This window comes from Megachile rotundata, chromosome 9 (assembly GCF_050947335.1).
Source record: "Megachile rotundata isolate GNS110a chromosome 9, iyMegRotu1, whole genome shotgun sequence".
NCBI lineage: Eukaryota > Metazoa > Arthropoda > Insecta > Hymenoptera > Megachilidae > Megachile > Megachile rotundata.
This window is the reverse complement of record NC_134991.1, coordinates 14,805,000-14,816,021: the sequence shown is the minus strand read 5'-3', so window position 1 is coordinate 14,816,021 and position 11,022 is coordinate 14,805,000. Positions and strand designations below refer to the sequence as shown.

Here is an 11,022-nt window from a genome sequence, read left to right as displayed (position 1 = left end):
CAGCGACCCTCATAATCCGAGGAAGGGTTAAATCAAAAACAGAAAACAGGGACTTATCGGATTTACCGGTGATTTTACTTGGGAAATTGATTTTCTAGCAAAGCGAGTTTCCGTAGCTTTGCAAGCTGCCACCTTAAACGTGGCGAGGATGAGGATGAACATGTTCGAGAACGAGAGGATTATACTATCCCGTAACGGGGAGGATGTAGGACGAGCCTAGGGACCCTGCCGCCCATCCTGCCTGGGGTTAACCAACATTTACATAGGCGCGAACGTAGACTGAATAACAATGCTTGAAACGGAGCTAAAACCAGCCGTGCCGTTCCACTGAGACGGCACGTTCCGTCATCCTTCTGTTGAAGCACATCCTTCAGTAGGGTGTTCAATTGCTCTATGTATCGAACTTGCATGGAAATTAGGGAAGATGAATAGAACTTCGTTAATTAGACGTAACGAAGTTTAACGTTCCAAGAATTGATCGACACCTTTCACTAATATAATTGTCGATTGTTCGATTAGGCAAATGACATTTAACGATCAATTGTATTTAGAGTTACTACGGTCATACGCGTCGTTGTAAAATGAAAGTTAACTTGACAAAGTGGAATGAAAAGGTGTAGTAAACGTATCGTATTAAAATTCTAACTTTATTATTATATCACAACAGATTTTATTTCTCAGATAGTAGAAGACAGGCATTTATGATATACTATACAATATGTTTAGAAATCGTTTTTATTTTGCATCACGCACACCATACTCCTTACGACATTTTATTTACTATGGCTAAATGCAAAGAATGCAACTGACTCGTCCACTTATCGAGAGCATAGTAACGCGCTGCGCATACTGACTTTTTATCCAATTCTAGAACTTGGTTCACCTGGTAATAATATAGAGTCGTGTACAAGAATACGAAAACGTAATGTCTTTAGATATTGATACGCAATTTGTTGTATTACCTGATCGATACGACCTCGAATAGTATTATCCAAAATGCAAGACACTAACAGGCTTTCAACCTCCGACACGTCGATATTTAATTCTTTGCTTATGAACGGAATATAAATTCTAGTGTATGGTTTTATTAGTTTAATCAACACCTAAAATTATACGAACGTTATGCTGGTTGTTTAGAAAAATTAGAATGCACTGTATATGTACTGATCATACCTGAGTACGTATGTTCCGTAGCAAATCTTCAATGTGCTCTCTTATAAAAGGATCATCCATTATATTATTCCTATTTTGTTTTAAAATTAGTTCAAATTGATTAATATCATTATTTTGATAACTGACCACTAGATTTGTCATAGCTAAAATCTCTGGATCATTTTTATATGGTTTTGCTTCTTGGGAATCAAATGGATTTATACCAGATTTCATTAGCCTATTATTTTTAATTATAAAATGTTTTATATTGTCATTGCAGCTCGTGTTACTTTACTTATCTAGTTTCTACTTACATATTTGCTAGAACTAAATATTTCAAACATGTAGTTCGCCTTGGTGATCCAGACTCATCATAATTTTTAAAAGCTTCAAAGAAATCAGTGTGCGCTTTTTCAAATTCCCCCTCTCTCAAGTGCATTTTGCCTCCACACTCTTTTACACATAGACAATACTATTTTACTTTAAGATATTAAGATACCTTCATGTAATTTCTAATTCTACTAACTTAACCTATGCTACTGTACCTCTAATCACTCCCATTATTAATGGATGTGGTATAGCACTTTTAATGTGTAAGCTTTGTTCGTATAAAGTTTTTAATTTCTTATTGTTCTTTTGTGCAGTGTACATTTGTATCTCTAATGCATAAATTTCTAAGAGTTGTGTTCCTTTTTTCAAATCATCCTCTCCATCATCGGTCTAATTAAATATTATGTTATATATTTAGAATAATTAATGTTGATATTGTACTAAATAAATAGTAAACACAATGTACCTGGCAACTTTGATGAAGTTGTTTCAATATTTTGGCTAATTTATTAAAGTCTGATCGATCAAAGTACAACTTCCCCAATTTTGTATTAGTTTTAAACCATAACCTATCATTTTTAGCATCTTTTAATGCATCTAATGTAGTTTCATAAAAATCTTGTAACAATTCCATCTGTAAAAATATTGAATTAATAAAGAGCTCATATAGTTTTCATTTTAAATTAATCTAAAATCAGTTACTACTCACATTCTTTGATGTACTAATGTAATCTAATATGGAATTTATAGACTTTTCTGAATGGTTTCTGGTAACTGCGCTTTTGATATAAGTTAATAATTGTTTGTACCTGACCATCATTTCCTTATAATTAGCCTACAAAGATATGATTATGTAAGTATATAAAACCTACAGAATAATAACTTACAAACATACCAATTTAAAATTAATTTTTATCATTTGCTTCAAAGCTTTGAAGCCCCATTCTCCCTTCTCGCCTCCTTCTAAGTCCAAAACTTTTTGAAAACTTTGTAGAGCTGCCTTTGGATCATCTTCCTTTAACGCTTTGCTATTATAATATTGATTTTCTAAGTCAACATCAGGCTCAGAATTTGAATCTTCCGAGTATTCCTAAAATTGTTGTTAAAATAACATCACTCCAACATTGCATCTAGTACAAGATAATTGATTATAATGCAAAGGCAATGGAAAACTGAAAATTTTAAGTACATCAATATAACCTAAATATGATTAAGATACTCCACAACCTCAACTGCCTTTCCAACATTACAGGAAATCTCAACCACGTCATATTTTAATAGTTAAATGTTTTAAAATATGTAACAAATTATTTTTAGATATCATACATGTCAAAATGAGAATTCTAACCTATTCCTTAAGTGGACAACTTCCTAAAGCAGCAATAACTCTGTCGCGAAAAGACAAATACTTACGAGACCATAATCTTCTTCTTCCTCGCACATAAAATCATCTTCACCATCTGACATTTTGAAAATACTCAAAGGTGGTGAATGTTAAAAATAAAAATTTCACACTATCCTGTTGACAATCACAGGCAAAAACGTTTGTATTTTGAAATTCACATGTATGCATGAGGTTATACATGTGCTCCTATGCAACGCGCATCATTGCAGGTTTACCATGCCAATATGGTTCTGTCATTTTTACTTATTTTCAGTAAAGTACATGTACAATTTATTTAATAACTACTCAGATTTATGTGACTGAGATAGTTACATAAATTTTGCTTGAATTAACGTATATATATTTTTTACATAAGGTAAAAAAGTATTCGTGACGTTATACTAGCGACATGTCAAATTCTGACTGATAGCACTTTTTGGTCTGTTTGAATCGTCTTAGGTTATGTTTCTGGATACAAAATGGTTCATTCAAACGAAGCATCAAATAAACCAATACTTTATGAATTGTTAGAATATTTTGTTCGGAAACAAGAACCAGAACTAATAGTAAGTTTGAGACCATGAAAGAATTGGGATATGATTTGTATCTGACAATTCTCTAGCATATGTGTAACATTATCTTCCTTTTAGAAATGTAAAAATGACACTGTAATATTACCAACAACTGGCACAATAAAAAATGCTCTGAGATATTTAAACAACAGATACTCTTTGCCAGAAAGCATATCTCAACAGATCAGTCTTACGTTGCCATGGAAGTTTGCAATTAGTGACAGTGGACGATTACTTGCAGTCTTGCAAGAGACTGTAATAGAAATACGGAAAGCAAAAGATGAGTACTCGTCAATTGTTGGGAAAGCTTCTGGTAAATTATAAATACTTTCTTAAACCTAAAAATCAAATACATAAACTAATGTTCTTCATAAAATCTTTTATTATTTTAGTACCAAAAGATGCTTTTCCTCAATGGCGAAAAGTTTCATGGAGTCCAGATGGAACACTTTTAGCACTGGCATCTAGCAATGGTCATACTTCCTTTTACAATGCTCTGGGAAACAATGTTTTTAATATTAATCCAAAAGCTATTTCTCAGAATCCTCATATCTTAGAAGCTGGCGATGCAATAGTTTCTATGATATTTCTGAAACCAAGAACAAAATCAGACAAATGGTCTTATGAATTTATGTTAATCACATACAGTGGCTTACTCAGATCGTACCATATTTCGCCAACCAATGGGTTTGAAGCCAATTATGAATTCTCTTTTGGTAATTTTTATAAAAACGGAATAAATGCTGTTACTTATGATGAAAAACATCACTTATTTTATGTTGCTGGAAATACAATCACTCAAAGATTAATGGTAATTAATTTTGAAATACATATAAACTAAAAACATATAACACCATTAATAATATAATATTTTAGTCAACAGCTTCAGAAAGTGGTTTAACATCATGGCGTCCTTTAAATGACTATCCATATTGCAAATTGTCTTTTGGCTTTGAAGATGAATCAAAAATAAAGTCTAAATTTTCTATATGGAATATTATTCCAACATTGAATTTACAACCAGAATCAATCATATTTAAAATAAAAATCTCTCCAAATAGCAAATTTTTGACATGTTTACACACTGATGGGTCAATATCATTGTGGAGTTTACCTAATTTATTGATACAAAAAAAATGGAAGTTGTCAGAGCAACCAGATTTTAATATACCTAATCCATTAGGGCCTGCAAAATCAAAAAAATTTCCACCAAATGTAACTGAATTTCATCCATTAGATATTGGCTGGTGGTCTGAGGAGGTAATATAATTTTTCTGGAAGTAATATATATGCTTAAAAATAGAATTTTTTATATACTAATTTATTTATATCCCCAAAGGCAATTATAATTGCAAGATATTCTGGATCAACTTCTGTTTGCTGTACACAAAACCTAAAAAATCTATTAGGAACAAGTCCCGAATTTTTAGCAGGGCAACCACAAATATGTGAACTTGGTCCAGAACGAGGATTTTTGTGTCTGGATTGTGAAACATTTATAACAAGTAAAAAAAGGACTAGAGAGTCTAATGCAGAGGGTCAAATATCAGGTTTGAAATATATCACTTATTTTATCAATAGCTTATATTTTCAGTACATCAAATAAATAATTTAAATGATGTGGATTATTTAATTTCTAAGAAGTCTCGTCAGAAAGTGAAGAAGAAGATGACGATGAATTAGAACCAGTTAGCATATTAAATTATACTACAAATTTAATGCAAAGTACCTTATACTCTATAACCGACATTGAAAGGTTTCAACCTAAAAGAAAAAAGTCAAGGGTGTTGTTCAGAACATATAGAATTCTTGGCCTTAAAAGTACAACACCTGAAGAACTGTATTCACGAAAAATTGATATAGAGGTATGAAGAATTATAAGGCCCACGTGAATATACATTAAATTAAATTACAAATTGTATTGTAGGAATATGAAGAAGCATTGGTATTAGCAAATATGTATAATTTAGATACAGATTTGGTGTATCAGACACGATGGCGAAAATCTGAATTATCCTTGAATGCTATTCATGAACATTTGAGTAAAGTATCAAAAAGATCTTGGGTTCTACACGAATGTATTACGCGGGTACCAGATACCATTGAAGCAGCAAGGGAATTATTAAATTTTGGACTAAAAGGTGCTAATTTAGAAACATTAGTAGCAATCGGAACTTACGACGATGGAAAATTTATGGTGATGGACGATATAGATGAAGATTGGAATGATATGGATGAAGCTGCCATAAGTTTAAGACAAGTAAATTATATTATCTGATTTGTATAAAAACGTTTCAAGTAAATATCAAAGAATAAAATCATTAATACTAAATAAAAACAGGTACAAAAAGTAAATCAGCTACTCGAAAAAGTTGATATAAAAAATTTATCAGAAGCTCAAAAGGACTTAATTAAATATAGAAGAAAACTTCTAGATCATTTGGATAAACTACTTACATATGAAATCATTCTGGGATCTTCATTAAAATATGATAAAACATTTTACGAAGAATTTCGACAACTTTCAACAATTGAAAATGCAGTTAGGTATAACAGAATAATAAAGATTACTTCTAACATAAAGTGATTTATACTTCTATACTAGTATTATTATTTCATTAAGAGCAGATTTGCAAAAAATGGTGACTGGCAAGGGGTTGAAATTATGTTTACATATCATGGTGAGAATTTGCTATCTCATTGGCTAGCAATTATTAGTTTTTTCCCAGAAACATTAAATCCGTTGAAGTATAAAAAGCTTTTACCAGAATGTGATACCGACGGTCAATTGTTTTTATTTGATCAACGAGAATTGCGACAGAAAGACTGGTCTGAAAAAACTGAATTCCATGAAGTAATTAATTTAGAAAATGATGATACATCAAAAGTACTTTATGAAGACGATCCATCACTATCTGTATACAGGTAAATTTATATCTTTCTCGTTCTTTTAACGCTGTAAGCTATGCATGCTTCATCTTTTAATGTTTCTGAATTTCCAGAGATACATTGCTGACACCAGAATTATTGCGACAATGGTACGAATCGCGAGCTTATGAAATTGAAAGACATAGTTGCATAGTTGATAATGCTTTGCAACTAATAAAAATTGCTAAATCACATAACATTCCTGGTCTAGAAAATCTTCTGCTAGATTTAGAAACTTTAGATGATCTCATTTATAAAGTTTACCTAGAAGATTTATCTCTAGATCAATTGCAAAAATTGTCCAATTTAGAAAAGATCAAGTTACTAATGAGCAAAACTACTGAAAGAAGTTTCGTCGATGATATCAACAATTTTTTACTGCCGTTTATAAAAAGAAGACATCAATATCTGGTAAGCGTACAAATTTTGCAAAACATTTACTATAAGTACTAGAATTAATAATTTATCCAATTTTATAGGGTGGAGAATTACAAAGACATCTGTTCAGCGACTACTTAATATGTATTAGTAAAGATGACCTGAAACTACCGGTCAAACTTTTTGAGTATTTGAAGTTAACTCGTGATGATGAAATTCTTCAAATGATAGAAGACCTTGTCACTCTAGCATTGGACTGTATATACGCTTGCAATGATTCTAATATGTACGAAAAAGCAACATATATTGTAGATTCTATTGCTAAAGACCGTGAAGGGAAAAGAAACAGTGCGATATATACACTACTCGAAGAACTTGATAGAGAACTTGTATGTACAAAAATCTTAAATCAATATGGAGTTAAAACCACCCTAAGTACATTACGTAAAAACAAAAGCAATCCTGAAGCTGCTAAAGAATTATTAGTTGAAATGGCAAGAAGTTTGAACAAATTGTAAGTAAATAGGGCATTTTAAAACATTAAGTTTAAACTAGTTTGACGTTTAATCTTTTTATATTTATTTTAAGAACTCCACCTCCAGACGAGAAACAATGGGCTCATTTATTAAATGGAATGCTTGAAATTCATGGTTTGATTTTCTCATGCGTTGATATAGAAGCATGTTTTGAAATCTGCGTATCCGCACGTTTAGTATCGGGAGTTAAATCGAACATTCAAAATTGTGGTGTTTTGATTGAAACTAAGAAAAGTGTACAATCTTTGGTGAGGGTATCTTATGAAAGAGCAGTAAATTTAATTTTAGATGCCAGCAAAGAATATTTTAATAGCTCAAAATCTCTTACTGATGTAAATATGGAACTAGCTAGGTGAGAGATTATATTCTTTATCTTTCCTCATTATTTTTTTATATTCATTGTCACAAATAATGTCATTTCAGAACGTGTCTTCATTTGATCGCAGACGATAATCCCAAAATTAAAGAAGAATACGACCTTATTAATTCGCTTCAAATTTTAAATGAATTCAACATTGATATTCTACCACTTCAAGTCCGGTTAATGCAAGACAGATTAAAATTAATAGAGGACTGTTTAAATAGTCGAGAGGATGCTCACAAAAGTCGTCAAAGGTTATTGACTTTAGCAAGTTACCTACGAATCGAGAAAAACAACAGTAGATCACGAGAAGGAAAAGTTCTGGAATTAATAGCAAAGAAAGCACTTCAGGTAAAACTTTGTTTTAATGTTATTTTGAAGTAAATAACAAACATTACAAATTGTCTGTGGTATAATCTTTCAGCTTAAGGATTTTTCTGTTTGTGCTGCTACTTGTCAGCAATTAATGCAGAACAATTACATTCCTGCTTGGACAGTTGCTTTAGATTTAGGATTTTGTGAAGATTATGAAGACTTAAAAACTAGACAAAAATGTCTGTGGTTTGCAATAAACAACGGACCTAGTGAAATGTTGAGTAAAGCATTAGATCAAATACATTTAATAGAAATACAAATGCTGCATAAAAATTTGGAATTGTGGATACCCCCTGATGAATCTGATGATTATAATGATGCTGATAGCGAAGATGAATTTATAGATGCATTAACAACTGTAAGTAACATATAAATATATGCATTAACAAAATAAACAATAGAAATATTTAAATCACTTGTCATTTACAGCCACAGGTAGAAACAAAAGAATTCGTTCCAAAAGTATTAGAAGCTTCTACTGAAATAGTAAAAACTTCTGCAAATATTATGAAAGATTCAACGTTCGGATTAATTAAGAATATAAGTGATACAAATTTTTGGAAATCTAGATTAAAAATTAACTTCACAAATAATTCAGGCAATAATATAGAATATGATAACACAGCACACCATGAAAATGATGACAATGTGCAAAGTTTTCCATGTTTTTATGAACGTTTACATGAAAAATGTAAAGTTGGTGATCTTGAAAGTAAATATACAAGTTATTCAATGCCAGATATACAAAACACTAGACTAAAATGCTGCCGTGCTTTTTTGAGAGTAGCTATGTTAAGCGAGTCATCTTGTTATGGATTGGAATCGAGTGATATTAATCATTGTAAGTGTTTAATGAAAAGTTAAATACGAATACTAGTGAAATAATAATTATTCTTATATTTCAGTGTTTCTAGAATGTGCGAAATATACTATGCAAGAGGATTGGTTGTTAGGTATATGTTATTTATTTAGTGTACAAAAAGATTATGTAAAAGAGGTGCAAAATGTTTTAATGGAATTACCTCAAACGGAATTATACACTCAGACTGCAATATATTATTACTGTTTGGAGTTGCATAAAAGTTTATATAAAGATTTTAAAAATCTATATTTATTTAGTCCATTAAGTTTAATATGGAAAGTGATAAACGTAACACATAAGTGTAAAGAGTCTGAGATTTATGAATGTTTTAAATACTGGCAAACACGTTTATTTAAAAATCATGGAATAGAAGATATTCAGTTGTCAGAATCACATCAAATAATTGAAGATTACAACAAAGTGGAAGATTATCCAAATAAAGGAGAATCTGATAATGAATTTATTCAGAATACAAATTCGATTATAACGGAATCAAACAATCAAGAAATATCAATTCAAAATTCAGATTCAAAACAAGAAGATTTATCTGAGTCCAGTGTTAACCATGATGTAGAATGGACAGACGACTGGGGCAATTTTTCTGACGAAGAAATAGTCGAAAACATTGAGGACAAAACACATATTCTTCAACCAGAATTAAATACAGATAATAGTATTTCACTGTTCAAGGATATTGGTAAATGCCCAACAGAGGAAGATCGCTTTGAAGCTTTTGAAAAGGTATTCAATAAAATACGAAATTCTAATCATTTTTACGAAGTAAAAAGAATATTATTACAATGGCCAAGCTTTGAAAATTCGGAATATACACAAATTGACAAACATCCGATCTTACGAATGATGAAAATACTTAATGTATACATAAAGGAAGAAGGTAAAGGCAAGGATAAACAAGTTTTTCAAGAATATAAGGAATTAATAGAAAAATTATGTTCAGCACATGTACGTATTAAAACATAGGTAACCATATTAGGACAATAATTCAGTTTATTCCATAGTACTAATTGTTTTAATTTATATGTTACAGGTGCTTAAAGAATTTCTACATAAGAACGATCTTCCTCTTGAACACGCAATTCATATCAGGTTAGATACAAACGATCCAGAATTACATGAGGAAGCAGTAACAATTCTTAAAGAAAAATATAAAGTACATTTTTTTTAAATAATCAAATATTTCTTTATTCCTCAATTCATTTTATATTATTTTTATTATTGTATGTTGCAGGAATTGACGTTATCACCATCAATATTAGAAATGCTATTTTTAAAAAATTTGACGGCGTCTTTCGATCCAAATCATGAAGTTTTCGGTCGAATCATTGAGCATGTACTTGTGAATCGATCTCTGAAGAACGTAAAAGAAAACACAGATATTCTGATACAAGAATTGAAAAAGAATCGACACATAGCTCACGCTTTATGCATAATTAGATTAGTGCAGGATATACCGCCATCTTTATGCACATTTGATACTTGTTATCAATGTTTAACAAAGAAATAATTCCTCATTCCTCCTCTTATTATTTTTTTATAAAAACTGTGATGCGTGTTGAATAATTTATGAAAGGAAATAGTTAACTTCCGCTCGCGTGTAATTAATAAACAATAGGGATGTGCCGGGACCCGAATTCTGAGTCGAGTTTGGAAAAATTCAAACGGAATTGGGCAGAAATCCCAAATTTCTTTACACAAATGAATATTTGAAAATCTGAAATTTTCACGTTCTTATGTAGAAAGATATTTCGAGTATTGGATAACATCTGACTTTTTCCGATATGTTATTCCGAATTGAATTCCTGGTGCTCGCCCACACCCGACTAAAGCTTTTAATTCGAATATATATCAAATACTTTAAAATTAAGATGTATATATTATGAATATTTGTTATAATATGTTATTTGTAAATATAAATGTGATATATATTAAAATATATTATTAGCCAAAAACAAAAATTTATACTTTTTTATTATCCGTCATCTTTTTCAATCTCCTGACTTCGAAGATTCAAAGTTTGAATAAATTTTATTGATATCAATAATCCAACTCAATTTATCCAATTTATATTATTATTTATTTTTGTATACTCACTGAATAACAGGTTTATTGACGTTTTCTTTCAT

At 30.6% G+C, this 11,022-nt stretch overlaps 2 protein-coding genes across 4 annotated transcripts; one reads left to right on the top strand and one right to left on the bottom strand.

Annotated features, from left to right (window-relative positions):
• Positions 1 to 628: 628 nt before the first annotated feature.
• Positions 629 to 3,090, bottom strand: alien (COP9 signalosome complex subunit 2 alien). The gene is made up of 9 exons (XM_003703691.3): positions 2,896 to 3,090; positions 2,378 to 2,572; positions 2,192 to 2,317; positions 1,949 to 2,116; positions 1,698 to 1,872; positions 1,467 to 1,605; positions 1,174 to 1,390; positions 963 to 1,103; positions 629 to 883 (listed from the first exon to the last, which is right to left on the bottom strand). The coding sequence occupies exons 1-9, from the start codon at positions 2,947 to 2,949 to the stop codon at positions 764 to 766; spliced, it is 1,335 nt and encodes a 444-aa protein (XP_003703739.1). The 5' UTR covers positions 2,950 to 3,090; the 3' UTR covers positions 629 to 763.
• Positions 3,091 to 3,099: 9 nt separating this feature from the next.
• LOC100875633 (NBAS subunit of NRZ tethering complex) lies at positions 3,100 to 10,854 on the top strand. Of its 3 annotated transcripts, XM_012286382.2 has the most exons (19): positions 3,100 to 3,242; positions 3,326 to 3,432; positions 3,517 to 3,751; positions 3,831 to 4,249; positions 4,315 to 4,698; positions 4,778 to 4,988; positions 5,080 to 5,303; positions 5,366 to 5,698; positions 5,780 to 5,985; positions 6,067 to 6,363; positions 6,441 to 6,777; positions 6,846 to 7,258; positions 7,333 to 7,632; positions 7,704 to 7,992; positions 8,066 to 8,374; positions 8,446 to 8,857; positions 8,922 to 9,841; positions 9,927 to 10,049; positions 10,128 to 10,854. In XM_012286382.2, the coding sequence occupies exons 2-19, from the start codon at positions 3,346 to 3,348 to the stop codon at positions 10,401 to 10,403; spliced, it is 5,775 nt and encodes a 1,924-aa protein (XP_012141772.2). In that variant the 5' UTR covers positions 3,100 to 3,242; positions 3,326 to 3,345; the 3' UTR covers positions 10,404 to 10,854. The 3 variants fall into 3 exon arrangements, with proteins under 3 accessions (XP_012141772.2, XP_012141773.2, XP_012141771.2); XM_012286383.2 differs by having other exon boundaries at positions 3,103 to 3,432; positions 5,083 to 5,303; XM_012286381.2 differs by having other exon boundaries at positions 3,103 to 3,432.
• Positions 10,855 to 11,022: the final 168 nt, after the last annotated feature.

Excerpts from the sequence above, each read along its gene's own strand:
- alien (XM_003703691.3), bottom strand. The coding sequence starts at position 2,949 with ATGTCAGATGGTGAAGATGATTTTATGTGCGAGGAAGAAGAAGATTAT. Across the intron at positions 2,573-2,895 it reads AAGAAGAAGATTATGGTCTC|GAATACTCGGAAGATTCAAA; the intron begins GTAAGTATTTGT and ends CAACAATTTTAG. Across the intron at positions 2,318-2,377 it reads TAAAAATTAATTTTAAATTG|GCTAATTATAAGGAAATGAT; the intron begins GTATGTTTGTAA and ends ATATCTTTGTAG.
- LOC100875633 (XM_012286382.2), top strand. The coding sequence starts at position 3,346 with ATGGTTCATTCAAACGAAGCATCAAATAAACCAATACTTTATGAATTG. Across the intron at positions 4,699-4,777 it reads TTGGCTGGTGGTCTGAGGAG|GCAATTATAATTGCAAGATA; the intron begins GTAATATAATTT and ends ATATCCCCAAAG. Across the intron at positions 6,778-6,845 it reads AAAGAAGACATCAATATCTG|GGTGGAGAATTACAAAGACA; the intron begins GTAAGCGTACAA and ends CCAATTTTATAG.